This window comes from Podarcis pityusensis, assembly GCF_964106645.2.
Source record: "Podarcis pityusensis genome assembly, chromosome: 14".
Classification (NCBI taxonomy): Eukaryota; Metazoa; Chordata; class Lepidosauria; order Squamata; family Lacertidae; genus Podarcis; species Podarcis pityusensis.
In genome coordinates, this window is record NC_138039.1 from 22,650,668 (window position 1) to 22,675,828 (window position 25,161).

Genomic DNA, 25,161 nt, shown 5'->3' on the forward strand with positions numbered 1-25,161 from the left:
ACCCATCCCACTGCTTGCTGCCTTCCTTTTGCAATCTGCCTCCCAACCCTTTTCCCCCAACAGAGGCAAACATGAATTTGGAACCCCCTATTCCCTGCCAAATTACTAGTTCAAGAAAACAGAACTGCGGTGACTCAGATTTTGCTGAGAGTCATGCTAGGAAGATACATATCTTTGTGATTCATAAACACGAGGACAACTTTCTGACAAGTAAGAGCTATTCAACAGTGAGAGAGACTCCCTCAGAAGGTGGTGGCCTCTCCTTCCTTGGAGGTTTTTAAGCAGAGGTTGGATGGCCATCTGTCATGGATGCTTTAGCTGAGATCCTGCAATGCAGGGGAGTCGCAATAGATCGCACCCAACTCTACAATTCTATGATTCTTTGTCCAAACCATTTGATCTCTTTGGGGAAGGATTGTTTTTTTTCCAGGCTTTCTGCTCATGTTCAGCTTTCAGCGGGGTCCTCAGTGATATGATCCTCCTATGGTTTATGGTGTCAAGGATGGGACTTCTGGGCAGGGACCCCATTAGTTGCATTTATAGTCCACCTTTCCTTCAAGGAGCTTGAGGTGCTGGCACACACAGTTCTCCCCCAGATCAAAACACCTGTCAACATTTTGTGTTTCTGGATAGGCTTGCCTAAACAAAAATGTTTTCAGCAGGTGCCGAAAAGAACACAGAAAAGGTGCCTGCCTCGTGTCAATAGGTGCCGCCACACCAGTGCAGGTGCCGCCACACCAAAATATCTGTTTCTTACAACTGTGGGACAAGTATTACTGTATATGGCGCCTGTAACTGTCCCAGTTCCGCAGACTGAGGTGGTTGAGTGGCCATATATGGGTTAAGGCAGGCATGGCCAAATTTGGCCCTCCAGCTGTTTTGGGACTACAATTCCCATCATCCCTGACCACTGGTCCTGTTAGCTAGGGATGATGGGAGTTGTAGTCCCAAAACAGCTGGAGGGCCAAGTTTGACCATGCCTGGGTTAAGGTGATCTCTCAGGTCCCAAGTTGTTAAGGGCTTGATATACTCATAGAATCGCCGTGAATTTGGCCTTGTAGCAAATCATCAAATGGGGCAGATCTTTGACTTATGTGCTGCCAGAGACTCACTCTTGTCAGCACCAATGCTGGAGCATCCTGCAGTAACTGCAGCTTCAAGCACAAGGGAAGCCCCACATAGAGCGCATTGTCTTGAATTACAGTCATTGCTTCCTTTTAACGATCAAGGTATTTTCTAGCACAGATGAGGACAGAAAGGAGAAAGGGCATGTTCCAGCCAAGCCCCTCAGCCCCTTCCCTCACCCCTGGCAAAGGGTTCATGATCCAGTAGCACAACTGCCTCTTCCGCTGGCCAGGAGCCAGGTGCAGCTGCCAGAAGTGGCTGGTATGCTGGTCTGGCTTCAGCCAACTGCCTCTCACATATTCCTGCAGTGCTGACAGCTCAGGGGAAGGTGGAGGGAAGAGAAGATTATTTTTTCAAAAAAAGAAAGGAAAAGAAAGACTCACCACTTACTGGATTTTAGTGCTAACTTTCTAAATAGGTAGGAAAGTGGTATTTTAACATTTGCAGCTTGAGGGGCAGGGAGACAGCTTTTGCCAGCTCATTGCAATGAGGAGATTCCAAAAGGGTTGTCCTGTGAGCCTGTTGGAGTAAAAACTATCAAGAAAAATTGTGGCAGATTCAGTTTCTGTGGGCAATGTCAGCTCCAGTGCCTTGCTAGCTTTTTCAGCTTTTAAATGCCAGTGAGGACCTTTGGTTGCTTTTGCTGGAAGTTAATCAGCTGCATTTTAAAGGGACCCAGTCACCTTTTGCAGTGTCTTGATCAGGGATGGACAAATGTGTCACCTTTAATTTTTCTCAGCTTCTCATTTTTCTAATATTAGGCCTCATCTGCACTATACGTTTAAAGCACTATCATATCACTTTATGCAGACATGGCTTCCCCCAAAGAATCCTGGCAACTATCGTTGGTTAAAAGTACTGAGAGCTGTTAGGAGACCCTATTCCCCTCACAGAACTACAAATCTAGTGAGTTTCCTGGGGTTGATTGCTAAACTACCCTGCCACATTTCCATGTCAGTTTGTGTTTTTAAAAAAGGGCGTGGAAGAACTCCTCTTGAAAATTCATCAGCTGTTTGCATTTCTCTTAATATTCTTGAGTCGAATCTTGCTTAACCTCAGGTTAAGTACTTAATTTGTTCCGGAGGTCTGTTCTTAACCTGAAACTGTTCTTAACCTGAAGCACCACTTTAGCTAATGGGGCCTCCTGCTGCCGCCGCGCCGCCGGAGCACGATTTCTGTTCTCATCCTGAAGCAAAGTTCTTAACCCAAGGTATTATTTCTGAGTTAGCGGAGTCTGTAACCTGAAGCGTATGTAACCTGAAGCGTATGTAACCTGAAGCGTATGTAACCCAAGGTACCACTGTATTGCAAAGCAGTTCTCTGTAATTCATTTTTTTGTATGTTGCCTTAATGAATACATATGTGATTGTGCACACCCATCTTCCCCTAATATGCATTCCCCAATATGCACATTTTTGGGTGGGCAAAATACATCTCATTATTTGGAAAGGCCGGATTCCAGAGGGTTCCTGCGTTTCAGTTCGCTTACTATTTTGGCTCCTGTGAATTACGTACATGGGTTTGTATTGAAATGCTAATAAAACCAAAATCCCTCCCATTCCTACTCTTGATGCCAAGTTCAGACTTTGAAAGAAGACTATGTGCCTATGGGACCAGAAGGCCTAATGTTGAGCTTTTCAATGCCTACTTGAAGCATACTAGTCGTTTAGCTTTGTGAGGGTTTTCACGTTGTATGAGTTAGTTAAGAATGTCAGAAAAGCTCTTGCTGCCGTCAGGCCAATGGCCCAGCTACTCTAGCATCCTGTTCTCATTGTGGCCAAGCAGATGCCCCATTGGGAAACCACAAGCAGGACCTAAGCACAAGAGCAACTCTCCCCTCCTGTGACTTCCAGCCACTGATAAGGAACAGAATTAATCCGGGCATCTGTAGGGCCCTCCATGTTTAACTTGATAGGAGGCCCTGTATGTTTTCTTGGGTGGGGGATGCTCACCTGGGCAGAAAGTTTCCACTTCAGCTCTCTTTCAGTGGATTAGGGAAGCCATAGTGGGACGCGGGTGGTGCTTGGGTCGCGGGTGGCACTGTAGGTTAAACCACAGAGCCTAGGGCTTGCTGATCAGAAGGTCGGCGGTTCGAATCCCCACGACGGGGTGAGCTCCAATTGCTCGGTCCCTGCTCCTGCCAACCTAGCAGTTTGAAAGCACATTAAAGTGCAAGTAGATAAGTCGGTACCACTCCGGCGGGAAGGTAAACAGCGTTTCCGTGTGCTGCTCTAGTTCACCAGAAGCAGCTTAGTCATGCTAGCCACATGACCCGGAAGCTGTACGCCGGCTCCCTCGGCCAATAAAGTGAGATGAGCACCGCAACCCCAGAGTCATCCGCAACTGGACCTAATGGTCAGGGGTCCCTTTACCCAGGGGTACCTTTAGTAAAAGCCTATTGGGCTCTGCCGAAGGTGTCTCCCCAGGTTGACAGCTCATTCTCTGCAAGGTGCAGCTCTCTGCACTGCACACCCCATGGTGGACATTTGCAGGGTAGCTACGTGGGCCTCGCTGCACATCTCTGCCACGGGTTGGGCTTTGCCTTCCATGAGCGGAGTAGAAGGGCTGAGCTGGAAGCTTTGCGAAGCTGCTTCCCTGTGTTGGCTGCACGATTCCCTCTCCACCCAGCGCGCGGCTTTCCAGGTCCTGGCAGTGCCACCACGCCAGGTGTCGGGTTTGCGAGGGGAGTTTGGGCAGCACCCAAGAGCTCTTTCCTCGGGGCGCGGAGAGAGAGTTGTGCCGCACACTTTGTTCCAATGTGGCCAAGTTCTGAAGGAGCTGGTGGAAAGCTCTCTCGATAGGGAGGGAGGGAGAGGTCTTGCAGACGGAACCAGTCAGGAAACCAGCAGGCAGCTACTCTGCAACGCTTCCCTCCCCCAGCAAATCTCCCCTTGTACGGATGCCAACATGTCCCAGCCTGCAGGCTACAAGGGACGCCCAACAGAACTTGTACCTGACTCCTTTAGGCCAGACAACATTGAAATTTGAGTCTGATGGAGAAAAGTCACTTTCTCAGGAGGGCAGAGCTGAAATGTCCACATTGTACTTTTACTCCTGCAAGGGGGTGTGTGTGGAGTGGGGAGGTGGAGACTACGTTGGCTCTCACTTTCTCTTGGTTCCCCCCGCTGGGTGGAGGATCGCTGTATCCGCTCCAGCTCTTTCGGATTCCGCCAAGCTGCTCTCTCGAGGCCAAGATCTTTGGGTTGGAGAAGCCATGACAGCTCACCAAGCTTGCTCAGTCCTTGGCAGCCAACGTCTCTGCTGCCGTCTCCATCACTGCTGACTGCGGCTGAGCATTAGGGCCAGGTGGGGGCTGCCCTGTGCCCTGTCCCAGAGACCCGTGTGCGCCGTGTTTGTTCTCAGGATCCCTCAGGTTAGCAGGGAGATGGTCCTGGCTCTCTTTGGGAGAGCCAGTGTGGTGTAGTGGTTAAGAGCGATAGACTCGTAATCTGGGGAACCGGGTTCGCGTCTCCGATCCTCCTCCTGCTGGGTGACCTTGGGTCAGTCACACTTCTTTGAAGTCTCTCAGTCCCACTCACCTTACAGAGTGTTTGTTGTGGAGGAGGAAAGGAAAGGAGAATGTTAGCTGCTTTGAGATTCCTTCGGGTAGTGATAAAGCAGGATATCATATCCAAACTCCTCTTCTTCCTTTTCTTCTTCTTCTTCTTCTTTGCCTCTGGGAAACACGCAAACAGGATTTGAACATAACATCGCTCTCCCTTCCTGTGGTTTCCAGCAACGGGTATTCAGAAGCATTGCCGCCTCTGACTGTGGAGGCAGGGCAGAGCCACGCTGGCTTGATAGCTGTGTCCATCCCATGAGTTTGTCCAGTAAAGCCATCCTTGATGTTGGCCATCACTGCGTTCTGTGGGAGCGAGTTCCAAGGTTTAACTACTAGCTGTGTGAAGAAATACCACTGGCAAAGAACCCCCTCACTGATCTGCCAATGGATGGCCATCTCGGCTTACAGCCAACTTGAAATGTGGAAGTCTTTTGGTGGGACTTCCCACTGGGGCAGCTAGTTGGTCACTGTGAGAACAGGAGGCTGGACTAGATGGGCCCTTGGTCTGATCCAGCAGGCTCTTCTTATGTCCTTACGTTTTGCAAATCAGTCAGTGGGCTTCCTTATCAGTTTCTGTGCTCACATAATTCAAGGTAGACTTTGGATTGGATTGGCGCAGCAAGCATCCTAGGTGGGTGGTGTGCTGAGCTGTGTTCTAAAGATGCGCTTATGAGCCCCGGGTGCCTTCATTAAGGGCAATTCTCTCTTTCAAACGAAGCTTAGGCAGCCCATTCCACTTCCTCCCCCCTCCCCCGGGTCCTCAAAAAAGGAGAAATTCTACAGCTTGGGAAGGAGCCCAGGATTGCAGTTGAAATTCTGAAGTCACCCCTTCAGGTTTATTCCTGGCAAGGGGGATGCAGAGCCGCGTTACTTGACATGTTGAGTCTGGCACCTGCTTCCCATAAATCCCTAACAATGCTGAAAAGTTAACCGGCTCTCTGAGGCCTCGTTTGCACTGAGGTGGTCAGCCTGGGCCTGGCAGGGCTAGAGTACTTCAGATTGCACGTGGGGCAAGCAGAGATCAAAAAGCTGCTCAGCACACACAAAATTCTCTCCTCCATTGAAAACAGGCCTGTCAGGGATCTGGGTTCTAGTCAGGACCTTCCCCCTGACATGCTTGCTTTCTGTGTGCAGGGATGTCTTGATTTACTGACTGACGTCATACGAGACACGCCCCCCCCAGCTGCAGTCTGACACGGAAGGGCTGTAGCTCAGCAGTAGAGCTACTGTTCTTCATGCAGACGACTCCATGTTCAAATCCCCAGCGGCATCTCCTGGTAGAGTCAGATCCAGGGTCATCTCTGCCTGAAACCCTGGAGAGCCACTGCCAGGCAGTGTAAACAATACTGGGCTGGGTGGACCAGTGGTCTGACTTGATATAAAGTAGCTTCCTATGTCATACCATCCAACTTTTTTGGAACTGAAACTGGGACGTGCGTCTTCTGTGGTGGGCTACCGGGTGCGTCACACGACCTGTGCTGCTCTCTAGGTCCTCCCAAATGCACATTTTGGGGCACCATGCAAGATCACGGCCCCCCCAAAAGCACTTTTCCAGGGTTACAGTGCAGCCCGAGAGCATGCGAGATTGCAGCAAAATGGCTGCCAAGATCTCACATGAGAAAACAGGATGTCCCATTTTTTTCCTGGGGCACTTTTGTACATAAGCCATTCTTGCAGACTTTGTTGACTGAAGTGCAGGGCACAAATGTTCTAAATAAATTAATCGGCTACAATCCTGAAGTTATATTATTGGATTGTTAAAGTTCTTGGTTTCTTATTATTACTATTTTGTACATACTTCCCCACTTCTTTTCAGCTCTGTGAGCAAAATGACCCCCCCCCCCAATTTGGGAGACCTTGCCTGAGGAGCTGGCCTCCCATGCCTCCTTCCAAGGCCCCCCAAAACTCCCACCGCAGTCCTGCAATTTTATTTGAGACTTTGCAGTGCCGAATTGTACAACGGCAAACTCGGCTCTTGGCCCCGATGGGCTGAGCTTGTTAAACTTGTACCGCTTGGCAAGCTTGTTTGTGAGGGGAAGCGTTAGGCGGGCGCCAGAAAGGAAGGACAAAGCCACCTGATGGAGCTGGCAGGTACTTCCCGTCTGGCAAAGGGTGCCAACTGGTTTCTGCTGCCAAACATTGAAAGAAAAGAGTTGAGTCAAATTGGCTTCAGCAAGGAGGGAAGGGCTGAGTGGTAGAGCAGCTGCTATGCATGCAGAAGGTCCAGGCTCAACACCTGACGTCTGTAGGTAGAGCTGGGAAAAAACTCCATTATGGAATCCTGAAGAGCTGCTGCCAGTCAGTGTAGACAGTATTGAGTTAGATGGATCAATTAGTCCAAAGAAGGCAGGGCAAGGCACAGCACCCTGTCAACTTTTAAGGAGAGGGCTGCTTTGGAATCTTCATAGTTATTACCTTTGCTCTTAGAGGCAAAGTAGATCAGGGAATGGCTGGATGATGAGTGGTGGGAGGCACCAGCTGGGAAATCCTTAAGGGAAACCCCAGAGGAGGAAGGCTCAGAGCCTGGGGGTTGGTAGTGGGACACAAAGGAGAGATCAGGTCCTCTCTTAGAGGGGAAAGAGTGGGATGCTGAAGGGGCAACAGGATTGAGTGATCAGGGAGAGCCTGTGACAGGGAGCAGTCACAGCTCAGAGGCTGAAGCAGAGGAGAGGGGTCTAGAGACTACAGAAGAATACAGGGAGCCTGCCTCTCCAACTGCGACAAGCTCCTCTCCCCTCTTGTCTCCAAGGATGCACAGAGTGATGCGTAGAGCAGGCCAAAGGTACAGTAAGTGATGCCCAGGTGCAGTTTGAGACTGCTTGGGAAACATCCGGCAAAGGAGGAGCCTTCACTGGTGTAGCATGGGGGGAAGAAGAAGAAAAAGAGTTTGGATTTGATATCCCGCTTTATCACTACCCGAAGGAGTCTCAAAGCGGCTAACATTCTCCTTTCCCTTCCTCCCCCACAACAAACACTCTGTGAGGTGAGTGGGGCTGAGAGACTTCAAATAAGTGTGACTAGCCCAAGGTCACCCAGCAGCTGCATGTGGAGGAGCAGAGACGCGAACCCGGTTCACCAGATTACGAGTCTACCGCTCTTAACCACTACACCACACTGGAAGGCCAAAGGGGCGGTTGCCCTGGGCGCAAAATTGTTAGGGGCACAAAATTTCAACACCCGCTGCTGCGTCAGTACAGCTGCATGCTTCCGTTGCTGGGCCTTGTTGAAAACGGCTTCTGCATGTAAATCAGGAAGGATCTCTGCAGCTGCAATCTCCTGGGTGATGCGGACGCCCTTAGACAGTTGAATGTGCATGTGTACTCTGTCAGTTTCTCTCCTGCCCACCCCCTTCACGTGGCCCCTGGGTGCTGGCAACCCACGCTATGCCACTGGGAGCCTTCAAGAGGGTTGAAGGTAGTCCTGGCAACGGGACTGTTAGTCCTGGCAACTGCTCCAGAGGGCAAGACTTACTGAGTGTGTCTCTGGCTGCATGTACGTTGCCTTGAATAAAAAGTTAACTTCACTTTTTATTTGCTTCTTCGGCTTACTTGCATCTGACTCCAGCCCTGACATTGTGCTTCTGCATACCAGGTGCTGGAAGGGGTGCGGGGCAGTTCTGCTGCAGTTCTGCTTGTATCTGATTGGCCGCTGTGGATACAGGATGCTGGACTGGATGGGCCACTGGCCTGATCCACCAGGGCTCTCCTTAGGTTCAGTGCATGGAGCCTGAAACTTAACACAGCTTGCCTTTGTTCGCCCTGCGGATGCTGGCTGGTATTAGTTCGCCAACACACGGGTTATATTTTGCAGTAGTCAAGGAGGTGGCGACGGTGAGGGAGACGTCCCTCTCCTGTTGGCCGAACGAGCGCATTTAATTACCTGCTGCTGCTTCAGAGTTCCCTCCCCCCTCCACACCACCCCTAATTTATTTTTCAATCATTTAAAAGTGTCTCCCCTCCCTGGTGCCGTAAACTCTATTTTGACTGCGGCTGCAAGATCCCCTTTGGGCGTCAATCAAATTGTACCGAACTGCCCCCCCCCGCCTCTCCCCATACGTTGCTGGTTTCTCTCAAAATAAACCTGCCCCTGGCTTTTGACAAGCTCTAATGAAAAACAAATTGTTATATTACTTAAAAAAATAATTTGAAGGAAGCCTGAATTAGTTGTCGAGGTGGGAAAGTTTCGGCTACTTGAAAACAGAGTTTGGGAAGGGTATTTATTTTAAACTGTTTAGGCCGGCATGCTCTCTGGGATAATATACAGGCCTGTTTGTTTCACGGCGCACCTCGCCCGAGACGTGAATCATGCCTTTTTAATCATGTCGTGAGCTTGATTAATTGGAAAGGGTCAAGCGAATGGGACCATTACCAGTTCTGGAGAAGTGGAGTCGCTGCTTGCCTGGCGCGCTCAAACTCTGCTTTAGCAGTGGTGGGATGCACAATTAATCATACAGTAAGTCGCTTGGAAAATGAAAAAGAGCAACTCCTTTTTTTAAACACGTAGAAATCGAATGTGCGTTTTCAAAAGGCTGTTCCAGAGCAGGGCTTTTAGAAACAAGATAGGCTGCAGTCCAGTGGTAGATGATTGGCTTGGCATGCAGAAGATCCCAGATTCACTCCTTGGCCTCGCCAGGTAGGGTGGAAAAGACTACCTGAAACACTGGTGAGCTGCTGCCAGTCAGTGTAGACAATAAACCAATGGCCTGACTCAGTATAAAGCAGCTTGCTTTGTTCCTGCGTCTTTGGGGAAAGGCCACAGGGCAATAGAAGAGCATCTGCTTTGCATGCAGAAGGTCCCAGGTTCAATTCCCGGCATCTTCAGGTAGCGCTGGAAATGTCCCCCACCTGACACCCTGGATAGCTGCTGCCAGTCAGTGCTGACAACACTGAGCTAGATGCACCAATGATTTGACTCTGTATAAGGCAAATTCCTGTAATCTTTTCTTCCTGGGTTTCTTAGGAGGAGGTGGTTGGATGAGGAACCCTCCCAACATTTCTCAGGTGCTTACATTCTAAAAGGGCTTGGCTGTGAGTTAGTAGCTCACTTTTGCTACTGTTTCCTCTGATCTGAGCATCTGTTTTTCCTGAATGGACAAAATAGTTGATGAAAAGCTGTATTAAGTCCTGTTGACCTGATCAGATGTGTTAGAATGATATGCGTGCAAATTAAGGACCCGATTCAATGAATGCTTTTAATTTGTCTTCTGGTAAAAGCATTGGGCTGTAACCAACTAAGTTCTAATCAGAGTAAACTCAGTGAAGAAAAAAGGGACCTAATTTAATCAAGACCATCAAATTGAACAGGTCTACTCTGAGTATGCCTAACATTGGAGACAACCAAATATGTCTTCTTATGAGGAATACGGTAAATACTGGGGTTTTCCCTTTGCAGGAGATTTATACTAATTTGAAAAAAGGGAGGTGTTTATAAGTATCCAAACACGATTAGAGGAAATAAAATGTGTTATTTACTTGAAAAGAAACAGTTAGCTGTGTGAAAGAAGCCACCCTTGTTGAATTGGGACTTGGCTTACAGGCTCTTATGTTGCTGCATTCTAATGTTCTTAAGAAAATTGCTTGCAATAATGTCTCTATTGGGGAAAAATTCCATTCAGAAATGTATACTGTATATTAACACAAAGGCACATGAAAATGCTGATAAATTTTAATGAGAACTTAAAAAGCACAAACAGATGCAGAAATTTGGCAGAAGTGTTTCGCAATCAGTCTTTCTTCCCAGGGGAACTCTGGGAGGGGAATAGGGGCTTCCTAACAACTCTTACCACCCTCAATAAACTACAGTTCCCAGGATTCTTTGGGGGGGCATGGCTGTTTAAAGTAGTATCATAGCACCTTAAATATATGGTGCAGATGGTTTGGATGTATTTTTCCCCATATGCTTCCCCCCCGGGGGGGCGGTTGTCAACTTATTCAGTTCCTTCAAAGTGCTTTTATTTATTATTACGCACTATCTTGATAATCAGAAAGGCAGCTCACAAATGGATTGGTTGGATCCATAAAAGGAATTGTCTCCAAGAATTGTCTTGGAGATATCCCCCTTTCAAAGAAGGTCCTCTTCATTCAGATTTCAGTTCAGCCCTTTGTTGTCCTTCCTGCCTTGTGTGGAGAGAGAGCCGGAGTGACAGCGTTTTCTCTCCCCCTTGCAAAACACGATACTGGAGAGAGCATCAAAGGTCTGGGCGCACAGGCGTTGCAGGAAAAATGCCTGCCGGAAAACGCTGCTTTCTTCCGGCTGCTCAGAGTAAATGATACCCCGAAGGAGGACCAACTTCAGAGGCTCCATTCCCCATAGAGCTCTAAAAATAAATCAGGTATATAAACACCTCTTGTCTGAAGTCTGACTGGTCCAGGTGAAATAAGTGTCTGTAACGCAGGCTTCCTGTAGGGCCCGCAGCATCCACAGTGTGGATGCACAACCTCAGCTTGAACCCCACCGTGGGACAGAGATGCATCGTTAGTATGATATTTAGCAAAATGGAGAGCAACTTGCAGGTGGAACAGAGATTTCAAAGGGCTCACAAGGAAGCACCAAGCCTTTCTGGAAAAGTGTCTGGAAAGGGCATAATATTAATCAGCCTTCACCAACCTGGTGCTCTCCAGATCTCTTGGATTGCAACTTCCATTCGCCACAGCCCATCCAGCTGATGGGAGTTAAAAACATAACCTTCTACATACAAAGTGAGCGCTCTCCTGCCTTTCGTTCCTGCATTTTCAGAGCACACGCCCCCCCAAGCAGTAAGAGTATCACATAAGAACATAACAAAATAAAACCCTCCTACATCAGGCCAGTGGCCCACCTTGTCCAGCATCCTGCTCTCAAAGAAGCCAGTCAGATGCCTGTGGGAAACCAGCAAGCAGGACCCCAGCAAAAGAGGACTCTTTCCCCTCCTGTGGTTTCTGGCAACTGGTATTCAGAGCCATTGCTGCCTCCAACTGTGAAGGCAGAGCATAGCCATTGTGGTTAGTAGCCATTGAGAGCCTTTTCCTCTGTGAATTCTTCCAGTCCTCTTTTAACGCCATCCAAGTTCGTGAGCCATTCTTGCCTCTTGTGGGAGCGAGTTCCATAGTTTAACTCTGCACTGCATGGAGAAGCTTTTTTATCTGTCCTGAATCGTCCAACATTCAGCTTCATGGGCTGCCCACGAGTTCTAGTGTTATGAGAGAGAGAGAGAAAACATTTCTCTAGAGGTAATCCAAAACATCTGTAGGGCATCATGTTGGCGAAGCCTGGGAGTTCAACGAATGACATCAATAAATGACTAACTCTTGTTTTCCCCAAACCTGTGTATTGCAAGAGAAACTAAAGAAGCAAGCGTGCCTTGAAAAAGTAGCAACACCTAGCATTTATAGGGCACTTGGAGGTGTTCAAAGCACTCTGCCTTAGTCGCCATCGTGCCAAATGTGCATTTCATAAGGGAGAAAGGCTTCTTTGGGATGGTTACCTTGGCGGGACAGGGGAACTCTGCCGTTCAAAGAGAACCAACTTTTGTGTTCCACACCATGTTTATCCTCAGCCTTCAAGCTCCACCTGTGATTCCCCCACATGTGTCCTACGCAAGGCTGCAGTAAATTAAAAATGCTGCGGGGAATTGTGCAGAAAACACTTCCTCTTCCTCCTTGGCTGACCTTGCAACATCTGGACTCCGTCCCCCATGGGCCACCGAGCGTTTTGCCCTCAGATTGCTTCTTTAGCATTCCCCTCCTTGTTCTCCCCTCCCCTCTTACTGATCTGCTTCTGCTTTCAGTGTTGCTGGCAGAACCAGGAGAGTCGGGGTGGGGAGCTTCTGGTCCACTAACATCTTGCTGGGCTCCAGCAGCCAGCAGGGCCAAAGCTCAGGAGCATCAGAACATGAGAAGAGTCCTGCTGGATCAGGCCCACCAAGTCCAGCATCCTGTTCTCACAGTGGCCAGCCAGATGGGAAACCTGCAAGTACAGAGGCACTCTCTTCTCCCCTGTGCTTTCCAGCAACTGGTATTCAGAAGTATTGCTGTTTCTGACCATGGAGGAAGAGCATAGTCATCATGGCAGCTTCCTATGTTACGGTCTAAGTCATTGCTGTATTCAAGACCGAGACTTACATTGACTGGCAGCTGCTCTCCAGAGTTCCAGGCAGGAGTCTCTCCCAGCCCTGCCTGGAAATGCCATTGGGGAATCGAACATGGGACTTTCTGCATGCAAAGCAGATGCTCTAACCACTGAGCTACAGTCCTTCCCCTTCTCCACAGCCAGTCTGGAAATGCAGTCTACTAGCCTCTTGGCATGCTGACAAAAGGCTGGGAATTTTTGCAGGCTTTTCAACAAGGCTGCAAAGCTAAAGAGCTTTTTCCTAGAACTCTGAAAAGTAGAAAATGTTTTAGCTCTGTCCCGGGACAGGAGCCACACACTGGTTGGTTGTATCTCACAAAGTCCCCCCAGAGCAAATTGATGATGGCATTGGTATGTTGAGATGGGGGCCCTGCACACTGACCGCCCCCCAACTGTCCCATTCCAAGGCCACACTTGGCCGCTGAGCCCGCACCCCGTACGAGACATCCCTACCTCGCTGAGGCACCCTGCGGCTGTGATTCCGGGAGGGCTCGATTATGACAGATCTGGCCCTGGAACCGAAAGAGAGGTTGGACGTGTCCCTTGCAGGACGAGGCTTTTACGCACGATGTGAGCTGGGTGCTTTCCAAAACGCACAGGATGTTTGGAGTCTCTGTGATCTGAGGGCATGCTGGTTTAACAGGACAAGATGCCGTCCCCCTTGCAGATGGCTCGAAAATGGTGTCCTTATTTTCTTGTTAAAAAAAAAGAGAGAGAGACAAGTGGGATGGAAGTGTTTTGGGGGCTTGGGGCAAGCACAGAAAGCTTCGGCAAAAGGCAACGGCTCTTTGAGGCTTGTCGTGGATGGTCCTGGGGAATGTTTGTGATGTGTCATTTCTTACTGTCTCCCATCCACAAGATACAGCAGGCTTCGTGCTCAGAATGCACTAGGCTAGATTAACTGAGTCCCTGAATCCATTCGAAAATCTCTGAATGACACCTGAAAGTCATTCTTAGAATTTCTGGGAACCCCAAAGGTGATTTAGTCCAACCCCCTGCAATGCAGGAATCTCAGCTAAAGCATCTATGACAAATGGCCATCCAATCTCTGCCTAAAGACCTCTAAAGAAGAAGAGTCCACCACCTCCCAAGGGAGACCATTCCACTGTCAGACAGTTCTTGCTATGGGAAAATTCTTCCTGATGTTTAGTGGGAATCTCCTTTCTTGTAACTTGAAGCCATTGGTTCGAATTCTACCCTCCAGAGCACCAGAGCAGGAGAAAACATGTTTGCTCCATCTTCCATGTGACAGCCCTTTAGATATTGGAAGGTGGTTACCATATCACCTCTCAGTCTCCTCTTTACTAGGCTAGACATAACCAGCTCCTTCAACCAGTCCTCATAAGGCTTGGTTTCCTGGTTTGGTGTTATTGGACTACAACTCCCAGCCTCCCCAGAATGCCCAGTGGTCAGGGATGGTGAGAGTCATAGGTCTGGAGGGTGACAGAATTTCCATCCCTGAGATCTGGGATTCTTGTTTGACAAAGTTCAGGAAAAGGCTGCCAAAATCACCAAGTGGACGGAGCAGCTCCCCTGTGAGGAACGGTTGCAGCCCTTGGGACGATTTATTTAGAGAAAAGGTAAAAGGTGACCTTACAGATGCTTATAAAATTATGCATGCCATGGGGAAAGTGGACCATCTCTCATAATGCTAGAACTCATGGTCATTCGAAGAGGCTGAGCATTGGAATATTCAGGACAGATAAAAGAACGTCCTTTGCGCAGCACAGAGTTAAACTGTGGAATTCATTTCCACAAGAAGTAGTGGTGGCCACCATCTTGGATGACTTTTAAAGAGGATTAGACAAGCTCATGGAGGAGGAGGAGACTGCTGATGGCTACTAGTCATGCTGGTGGGGCGAGAGGTCTTGTGTTCGAATCCTACCTGTGGGCTTCCCGTTGGGGCATCTGGTTGATCCCTGTGAGAATGGTGGACAAGATGAGCTATTGGCCTGATCCAGCAGGGCTCTTCTTGTGCTCTTCTGTTCTTATGGCATCTTCAACAGCTGGATGTCTCTGAAACGTGAGGCTTTGGTCCAAGCGATGGCTCTCTTCCCGCTGTCCCGAAGAGCTTGTTTCAATTGCAGTGGGAACGCGGATGCCTCCTGGCTTGTTTCCTGCCCTCAAATCAGTACAGCCTTGCTCCAGAGGGGCCCATTTGAACGCCGGCCGCACTGGGCTGGCCTCCCATCCCTCTGGCACCCGTCTGTAAACATGATGGTTTTGCAGACTCCTCCGGGGTTCCTTTTAGCTGTCAGAACAATTTTGTGCTGCCCAATCGTAGGGAAACCACACAAAACAATGTGTGTCCCGTGTTCTTAGCAGGATGACTCCAGCGGAGGAAAAGCACAAAGAAGCCAAGGTCTTTCATCAGGGGGTGGTTTGCCTTGGAGTCTCCTCGATCTGTCACACCTGGATCTTGTCGTGCGTCTTGCAGATGATTCTTACAATCTTGCAAAAGATTGTTACTTGTCAAATGCATGTATTAAAGGCATGCAGCCCCACCTTTCCCAGTTGGAGATGAACCTGTTGACAGTAAACATGGGGCTAGTAAGGTCCTGTTGGGGGCCAGTGGAAGCTCCCCTTCTGAGATTAATAGCAGGCCCAGTTTATGTGTATAATTTTTACTAGGACTTTTAATGAGTTAAGACTCCCCTCCTTATGCACTGTGCTCCCTGCAAAAATCCCACCCCCTCCAGTTGCACTGCTGGTCCATCTAGCCTAGGGGGTCCCTAACGTGGCACCCTTGGACATAACACTGCCCACAGATCCCACCACCTGTCCCATTTTTAAGAAAACATTTTTGGGCTTTTGGTGGCTTTTCCTGCTATTTTCGTTCAGGCCTCATGTGTTTCTGTCAGGGTGGTGTAGGTGTTTTTTCCTGGGTGTGTTTTTGGGGGCGGGTAATGTTTCTGAGCATCGTCATTTTTTCATCTGTGAAATGGGCTTTTGGTGGTGCCCACGACACTTCTCTTGGCCCAGGAACGGTTGGGGAACTCTTTATCTTATTTGGTCTGAGTGGCAGAGATTCTGTAGGGGCTAAGAGGCTAGTCTTTCCCAACAGCTGATACCTGAGATTCTTTAATCAGATATGTCAAGATGTCAAGGATTGATGTAGGGACCACCTGCTTGTCAAGGATATGCTCTACCATGGAGCTATACCCACTCCGCTCCCACCTTGAAAAAGATATTCATAGGAACAGCCTTGTGCCAGGTGAGATGCCTTGTCCATCTAAGTCCCTGCTCTTGGCAGTGTTGCTCCTGGATCTTTGGCAGACAGCAGTTTTGGGGCCTTGCGATTACCAGAGATGTCAAAATTTGAATGGAGATGCTGAGATAGAACCCTGCATGTATGCTAGGTTCCCTGCCATCACCTCTTCCCTTAACTGTTCCCCCATGACCAGGAGATGCTGAATAGCAGATATGCAAGTATTTATAAATATTATTACTTTTTCTATAATTCAGAAGTTGGTGTGTGTGTGGAGTTCGTTAACGGAATATATTCAGCTTGGGTTTTCTGTTTTAAACCAACCTTGCAAGAGCCCCCTTGGTTAATTTAAAAATCTTGACTTGTGTAATGTGTTAGTGGAAGAAATGTGCCAAAAAGCATAGTTCCAAACGGGGGAAAGCAGGTTACCCCAGATTTTGAAATCTTGGCTCATGGCAATGCCGCACAGCCAGTCCAAGGGAAATATTGCCCTGCAGATGTTGCTGTGGGCCTGGAGTTACTCAAAATTTTATTACGAGTCAAAGAAGTAGCCATGGGAAGAAACAGATCGAAGGAGCAGCTTCTTGTTTCCATGCGTGCATCAAATCAGTCAGCAGTGATCCTTCCTTGACTCCTATCTTGTAGATATTACTGTCCAACGCTAAGAGACAAATGAAGCCTGGATCTAAATAGCTTTGGCAGACAGCAGAGATGGAAGGAGTGGGTTGAGAAACAATTGTCTTATTTGTTTCCCTCAATTCCTCAGATAAACCTAAAAAGACACCTGGCATCTGGATCAGACCAACGACTCATCTGGCCCAGTAGCCTTGGTGGCATCCAGCTAAGTTCTAGTCATGGTACACCTTTTGAAATGAATGGGCCACAGTTAGATGTGCCTATTTATTCCAGTGGACCAACTCTGAGTAGGACTAACAGTGCACACAACCTTCTGCTCTCACAGTGGTTAACCAGATGCTTCAATGAGAAGGAGACCACAAGCAGGGTCTGAGTGCAACAGCAACTCTCCTCGCTTGCAATTTCCAGGAACTGGTGTTTGGAGGCCATGCGGCAAAAGATGGCCTGTGGTTCAAGGCATGCCCTTGGATTGGGCACCCAGTACCTGCTGGCGTTTTATTGTTTATAAAAATGTAAGGAAAGCCTGCTAGATCAGGCCAATAATACTCAGCATCCTCTGCTTACAATGGCCAACAGGATGCCCATGATGAAAAGCCCCCAAGCAGGACCTGAGTACAGCAGCAACTCTCTCCTAACAGCTGGTATTTTCCAGCAGCTGGTATTCAGAAACCTTGCTGCCTCCAACAGTGGAGGCAGGACATAGCCATCAGGGTCAGTAGTCCCTGTGGAGATCCAACGAATCTGAATGTTGGGAGAGTCAGGACAGATAAAAGAAAATACTTCATCACGCAGCACAGAATTAAACTCTGGAATGCCAACAGAAGGCAGTGATGACCACCAACTTGGATGGCTTCAAAACAGGATTAGACAAATTCATGGAGAAGGCTATCAATGGCTATACTCTGCCTCTACATCTGGGGACAGTATGGTTCAGAACACCAGTTGCTGGAAACCACAAGAAGAGAGTTGCTTTTGTGCCCTGGTCCATGTTGTGCACTTTCCACAGGCATCTGGTTGGCCATTGTGAGAAAAGCATGTTGGACAAGATGGGCCATTGGCCTCATCCTGCAGGACCCAGTTTTTATCCTCCATCAATTTGTCCAATCCCCGTTTAAAGTCATCCCAGTTAGTGGCCATCACTACATCTTTTCACTTTTGCCCAGGAAGGACTTTTTTTTACTGTGGCAGAAGTGAGAAATGCATTGTCGCCACAAGGGCATTCAACGTTTGTTTCACCCAGGCAAAGTCCTTTAGACTTCCCTTGAATGCTGTCACACATCTCTCGTCTGGCTGGATTTGCAATTTTGCTGTGGCTCTTGCTTTGGGGCAAAATTTCCCTGGTAACTCGGTAATTACTGGTTTCTGGACTGGAATATAAATCCCAATTACTCAGATGGTGGTTTTTGCTCTATAACTGGTAATACCAACAGACTTGGATAAGAACCACTTGTGGGTTGGGATGACCTCCAAGACTTCCAGGTTTCTTTCCATCTTCTTGTCCTGTGTTTGATTAAAAGCTAATCAAGAATTTGCTTTAGTTCCATCCAAGTAAAATTGCTTCCCCAACCTTTGACCCAGATATGATCGTAACTTGGCCGACATTTCCAGGAGACAGGCAGTGAGTCTGCGCTGCTTTGCTCCTGCCCCCAGAGAGCAAGTCCTACCTACTTCAGGGTGTGGTGTATTACACTGGTGTGACAAGAGAGTATGGCAAGTGTGGTAGGCAGATTCAAAGACTAACAGTATTATATTTTGAGAATGAGTCATGTTCTTATGTAGCCACATACTTTCTGGATGCCCTGTGATCATATTATAAAGTAGTTGTGTTCTGTGTTATAAATCAAGCACTGCTAGGAATTGTTTCTTTTTGTTTTCCAGTGTATTTCTTATCCCTTAAAAAATTGGTGTGGCACAAGCAAATTTTATTCTGAAAGTGTGGCCAACTGAAAAAAAAGTTCAAGAACCACTGTCCTCCTTATATCTGAGTAAAGAGGGTTAAGATCCGGCTGCAAAAGAATCTCTTGGGTTCCAGTTTTGATTGCGTATTTTACATTCTACTACTTTTGTATGATCTGCTTGTGCATGGCTTAGGAAGCATGTTTACACATTTACAGCTCATCCCTTTCAGTCCTTAGATCTGGCAGTTTTACAAGCGTCACATAATGCAATGAAGCCACTTTTCCACGTGGCACCACCTACACTTTGGAACTCCCTGCCCATTGATATTAGGGCAGCATCTTTGCTATACTGTTTTTAGCACCTGCTTTAAGGAAAAAAGTTTTAGCAAGTCTATCTTGACACATAAATTTGACATTCCTGCATTCTATGTGACCGTTTGGGGCCCTTGCAGCTCTACAATTGTACGGTTCTATTGTGTGTATTTTAATACGTAATTTTGTTTTATAAGGTATATTTTAAGACTCCTGTTTTTATTTTTTCAGGGGGTTTTAAGGATAACTTGTTTTTAACATCTGATTTTACTGGTGATTTTAATGTACATTTTTGTCTATAGACCACATAGAGGTATTTTGATGGTTGAGTGGCATATCAATATTGTTAAATGTGTGGTGATGAAGTTAAAAAATAAGTTAAGTAATAACATATCAAAAGTGGGCTTAACCCACCAGTTCAGCCTTTCTCAAATTTGGTCCCAAAACGTTGTTGGACTACAACTACCATCATCTCTGACCACGGGCTCTGCTTGCTAGGGAGGATGGGAATTGTAGTCCAACAATATCTGGGGACCCAAGGTTGAGAAAGGCTGCACCAGTATATCATGATTTTCCTGGGATGATAATAGCGCCAGCTTATCTCACCATCTGATATCAGCCCGCTGAGCACCGTTAATTCCAAAAAGCGGAATGCGATTCCATTCAGGAAATTTAGGACCTGGTGGCCCCACCCAGTCATGGGGATCCCTTCACTCTATCAAGGAGGAAAGGGACTTTCCCTGGAGTCACAAACTCTACTCTAAGGGTTTCTCTGCATGAGCCCTGCGACTCTCCCATATCCTTTTCTCGTGGCAGCCTTCCCACCTGCTTTCTGTGGGTTGACTCTCTTTACGTTTTGACACCTTTGGTGCTGCTGCTCCATCCGAGGCCATGTGTACATTTCTTCTGGCCCAGGCTGGCGGGCGGCTGGCGCAAAGCGAGGCAGGAGGGTGTCAGCAAGTGCAGCCAAAGATGGAAACTGGATACCCAAGTGCTGAGTTTGGGTTAAGAGCCCTGCTTTTGACAGGGCAATAAATTTCCTTTAACTTCTTGTTTTTTAAAGGAGAGACTTCTCTCTCTCTCTCTCTCTTCCCCTCTCCCTTTTTCTTTTTTTCCTTTCTGCTTTCTTTTTTTAAAAAAACCCAACCTAAACTATAAATTCCTGGAACTGACTTGGCTAGGCATCAACAGGGTTCACCTCGCTTGGTAAGATAATATATCTAGTATGCACTTGTAAAAGTTCGGGAGGCTGCCCCCGGATTGCCCACCGCTTTCTGCAGCCTGTCACTGGCTTGAATTACTCCTTGGAAACTCCTTTGCTGTCCCATGTGCAATAGAGAAGTCAACGTGTTGTGGTTTTTCCAAGAACTACTTTCTGTCACCCTGTGGAGAGGGGGGTTACCTCTTGCTCGCCGTCTCCTTCCTAATGAGCAATCTAGGAGCCTGCCCTTAAAGCAGCAAAATAACTCCTAGACTCAGTTGCGTCCCAGAGGACCTGGAAGAACAAATATTGGTGGGTTTTTGGGGAGGCAGTGAAGTCTCTGATGTCATGGCTGTTGCCTCAGGATCCTAGCGTTGCTGAGAGGAAGGCCCTGATTTGGACAGTGCACCAGCCAACCCACTCGGTGGCCGGGGGGGGGACCCTCAGCACCCCCTTCCACACTGAACCTGCTTTTAAATATTGTGTTTTCATTGTTGTGACCCTCCCTTGGACCTTGGGGTAAAGGGCAGATTAACAACAACAACAGGACAGCTTTACCCTCCAAGTCATCTGAATTAGGCACTCCCGGTTCAATTTTTAAAAATGACAAGTAACTGGGAGCACCTCCCTTCCAACTCTACAATTCTATGGAACCCCCCCCCCCCCAAAAAAAGCAGTTTTACATTTTCGATGATGTGATCTGGATGGCACATGGGGCAACTAGGCTGCTTGGTTAGAGTAAGTAGGGACATTACACTGCCTTACACTGAGCCATTGGTCCATCTAGCTCAGTAGTGTCCACACTGACTGGCAGCAGCTCTCCAGGGTTTCCAGCAGGGGTCTTTCCACAGCCCTACCTGGAGATGCCGAGCGTTGTGCCTGAGACTTTCTACGTGCAAAAGCAGGTGCTGTACCACTGAGTTGCGGCTCTTTCCATAACTATAAAGTAAGATTCTAGTCCTCATGGATCTGAATGAAGAGTCGATTCACGAAAAAGCTGCCTTAATACCTTTGGGTCAATTCTGCCTTGGCAGCATCTCCAGGGTTTCAGGCAGGGAGTCTTTTCACAACCCTTCCTGCGTTCTAGTTCTCATGAAGAAACAGCTGATGGAATAGGAACACAGGAAGCTGCCTCATACCACTGGCTCAGCACTATCTACCTGGATAGCTCAGTTGGTTAGAGCCGGGTGCTGATAATGCCAAGGTTGCATGTTTGATCCCCATATGGGGCAGCTGCATATTCCTGCATTGCAGGGGGTTGGACTAGATGATTCTCAGGGTTCCTTCTAACTGCCCAGTTCTGTGATTCTAATAATAATACACTGACTGGCAGGGGCTCTCTCACAGGCCTACCTGGCTGTGAGATTGAACCGGGGACCTTCTGCATGCAAAAGGTTCATCGGGGATCGAACCTGAGACCTTCTGCGTGCAAAGCAGGTGCTCTACCACTAAGTTATGGCCCTTCCTCATAGTTTCCAGGGCACTCTGTTGCCCCTGTGGTGCCTTTTAGCCCACACACTAATAGCCGCCCCTGGTCTGTGCGCTGGAACAGTTTGCAAGTTGTTGTTACAGCTCCTTCTGGAAGGATATACTGTCTGGCGGAGATTATGAGTTTCTGGCTGGTACCTACCAAATGCCTATAATGATCTGCAATTAGGGTTCAAACCGTGTACGGACCTGTAAAAGATTTCTGACGGTACCTGCCCCATTTCCTAGCATTTGGGCTCCCTTGCCAGGGCTAAGGGGAGAGAAACACAAGGAATAATTGTTTGGGGGGCTGAAGGAGGGAAACCACTCTCACCCCCCCCCCCACCCAAATTAATCCAGCGAGAGCCATGAATCCACAGTATTTCATATCGCACTTCATAAAACTCCAGTCATAATCCATAAAACTGACATTATTAGATTAAAAAAAAGAGGTCCCAGCTCCTCATTTCAGGCTTTTGCTCATTAGACATTCTGTAGTTTTATAACCTTACCGTTCCTACCCAATTACTGTGATTAATACTGTGCCTTAATAAAAGAAAACCTTTGCGATTCAGGAGCAGACTTGGGATGTGGGGGGAGCAGGTCTTGGTTTAAGGCGGCCTTTGCCAACCTGATGCTCTCCAGATGTTTCAGACTACAGCTCCCAGAAGCCCCAGCATCACATGCTCATGCTGGCTGGGGCTGATGGGAGTTGTAGTCCTAAGCATCGGAAAGCCCACCAGGCTTGCAAATGATGCCTTGATGTGAGGAAAAGACAGTGCTTCTGGGCCAGGACTGGAGAACTTCTGACCGCCCAGAGGTTGCTGGACAACAGTTTCCGTCACCCCTGACCATTAGGCATGCTGGCCAGGGTTGGTCGGAATGGAAGTCAGAAAAGATGTGGAAGGCAACAGCTTCCCTGTCCCTGATCTAACACCTACAGCCTGTTCCAGAGAGATTCCGCTTGTGTTTTTCTTAATTCTCTGTTACCCCTCGAAAGACCTGCTTGCCCCAGGCTGAAGAACCGTATGTTTGACAGGTTCATAATTCCACCCTCATGTCAAAACCTCAGAGGCCAGATTTTGAATCCTGCGATTATTTATTTATTTGCACACACACACACACACACACACACACACACTACAGCTGTTAGAAATAAGATTCTTCTTTTTCAATCTCCCAAGCAATAAAGCAAAAAAAAGAAGGAAAGGAAAGGAAAACAGAACAGACCACCCAGTTACTACATATAAAGTAGTAAGGTGATCCTGTGTCAGAGGGGCAACTCGGGGAATTATTTTCTTCAAATTGCCTCAATATTGGAAAGGGGGTGGCGGCGCAGGAATGCAATTGAGCAGAAGAAGTGAGAAATGTTAATGAAGTGGACTGCTTCATATTTGTGGATGTAGATCATATAAAAGTAGGGGCGGGGAAATGGTGGCCAAAGACCCAAACTAACAGCGTGCAACATCATTCCCCTCCCTCTCTTTTAAGTGATGCAATAATGATGGCAATGACGAAGCATCTGTTTTCTAATGTGGATTCTCGTGACTTTGGGTTTGAATCTCTGGTTGCTTTTAATGCATTCTGTACACCACCCAGGCATGTTATTCCATTTTTGTAAAGAGGAATCATATAATTGTAGAACCAGAAGGGACTCCCGAGGGTCATCTAGTCCAACCCCCTGCAATGCAGGAATCTCAACATGCGGTTCTCCTATCCAATGTGAAACCATACCAGATCCTGCTTAGCTTTGTTGTTGTTGTTTAGTCGTTTAGTCGTGTCCGAAAATTCATGACCCCATGGACCAGAGCACGCCAGGCACTCCTGTCTTCTACTGCCTCCCGCAGTTTGGTCAAACTCGTGTTGGTAGCTTCCAGAACACTGTCCAACCATCTCGTCCTCTGTCATTCCCTTCTCCTTGTGCCCTCCGTCTTTCCCAACATCAGGGTCTTTTCCAGGGAGTCTTCTCTTCTCATGAGGTGGCCAAAGTATTGGAGCCTCAGCTTCAGGATCTGTCCTTCCAGTGAGCACTCAGGGCTGATTTCCTTCAGAATGGATAGGTTTGATCTTCTTGCAGTCCATGGGACTCTCAAGAGTCTCCTCCAGCATCATAATTCAAAAGCATCAATTCTTTGGCGATCAGCCTTCTTTCTGGTCCAGCTCTCACTTCCATACATCACTACTGGGAAAACCATAGCTTTAACTATACAGACCTTTGTTGGCAAGGTGATGTCTCTGCTTTTTAAGATGCTCTCTAGGTTTGTCACTTTTCTCCCAAGAAGCAGGCATTGTTTAATTTCGTGACTGCTGTCACCATCTGCAGTGATCATGGAGCCCAAGAAAGTAAAATCTCTCACTGCCTCCATTTCTTCCCCTTCTGTTTGCCAGGAGGTGATGGTACCGGTGGCCATGATCTTAGTTTTTTTGATGTTGAGCTTCAGACCATATTTTGCGCTCTCCTCTTTCACCCTCATTAAAAGGTTCTTTAATTCCTCCTCACTTTTCCATCAAGGTTGTGTCATCTGCATATCTGAGGTTGTTGATATTTCTTCCCGCAATCTTAATTCCCATCATCCCTGACCACTGGTCCTGTTAGCTAGGGATCATGGGAGTTGTAGTCCCAAAACATCTGGAGGGCCAAGTTTGTCTATGCCTGGTGTAGATAGCACTGAGTTAGATAGGCCAAGGACTTGGTTGGGTGTAAGGCAGCTTCTGAGGCCCCTCTTACTGTTTGCTTAGCACCTGTAACCAACCAGGCACTGCAATGCCTTGAGAAGCAAGCCCTAATCTCTCCCTGACCACAAACTGTCCATCTCCTCTTTCTTGCCCTTAGGTGCTCCTCATCGTGAGCGGGAACTTGAGCTTCCTTAACTGGCTGACCATCGTGCCAAGCATTGCCTGCTTCGACGATGCTGCCCTGGGGTTCCTTTTCAGCTCCAAAGAACAAGGCCTGAAGGCCAGAGTGCAAGAGATGCAAGCCGGAGAGGCAGAGGGGAAGACGGAGCCCTTGCGATGCGGTAAGTCCTTCTTGGACTGAAGCAATACAGTGGTCTGATGGGAAAACACAGACACCTATGTACACACAAGGTTCTTCGCCACCTGCGTTTATCCTTGCAACAAACCTGTGAGGTAGGTTAGGTTGGGAGACGGCGCCAGCCCAGCGAAGCGCTACTCAGAGTACACCCATTGAAATTAAAGAAAGGGTAAGGGTAAAAATAGACAGGTATACATAGATGTACATTATTAGTTTATTATTAATACAATTGATATCTTAAGGTAATAGTTTACTAGAATGAAAAGGTGTTGAAAAGGACGGGAAGTCAAAATTATTTACTAATTTTATGATCTGAAGACTTCCATTCTACTGTTTGAATTTTGTTTCGATAAGTTTGATATATAGATAATGATATGTCTTGGATGTATGGATTCAATTATGGCTAATAAAGCATTGAAGAAAAGAAATTAAAGAAACAAAGTTAGTAATGCTCCTTTGTTTCAATGTGTCTACTCTGAGAAGGACTAGCATTTGATATAAATAATAATATTTATTGCTGCAGGGACAATGTCCTATTTTGCTAGGCTGTATGGCTGCAACAATAGTATTCTATTTGGTTGGTTGGTTTTAAGTTTCTAGCCCTCAGGATTG

At 47.6% G+C, this 25,161-nt stretch overlaps 1 protein-coding gene and 1 long non-coding RNA gene across 2 annotated transcripts in view; one reads left to right on the plus strand and one right to left on the minus strand.

Annotated features, from left to right (window-relative positions):
• LOC308463285 overlaps positions 1–25,161 on the minus strand; it is a 447,382-nt gene that overhangs the window by 370,161 nt on the left and 52,060 nt on the right. The gene's annotated exons all lie outside the window — the stretch shown is intronic.
• LMF1 (lipase maturation factor 1) overlaps positions 1–25,161 on the plus strand; it is a gene marked incomplete at its 3' end in the record, with an annotated part of 158,479 nt that overhangs the window by 111,804 nt on the left and 21,514 nt on the right. The window contains exon 7 of the mRNA XM_080980098.1: positions 24,349–24,532. Coding sequence (XP_080836224.1) covers positions 24,349–24,532 — 184 coding nt within the window. The remainder of the gene's footprint in view (positions 1–24,348; positions 24,533–25,161) is intronic.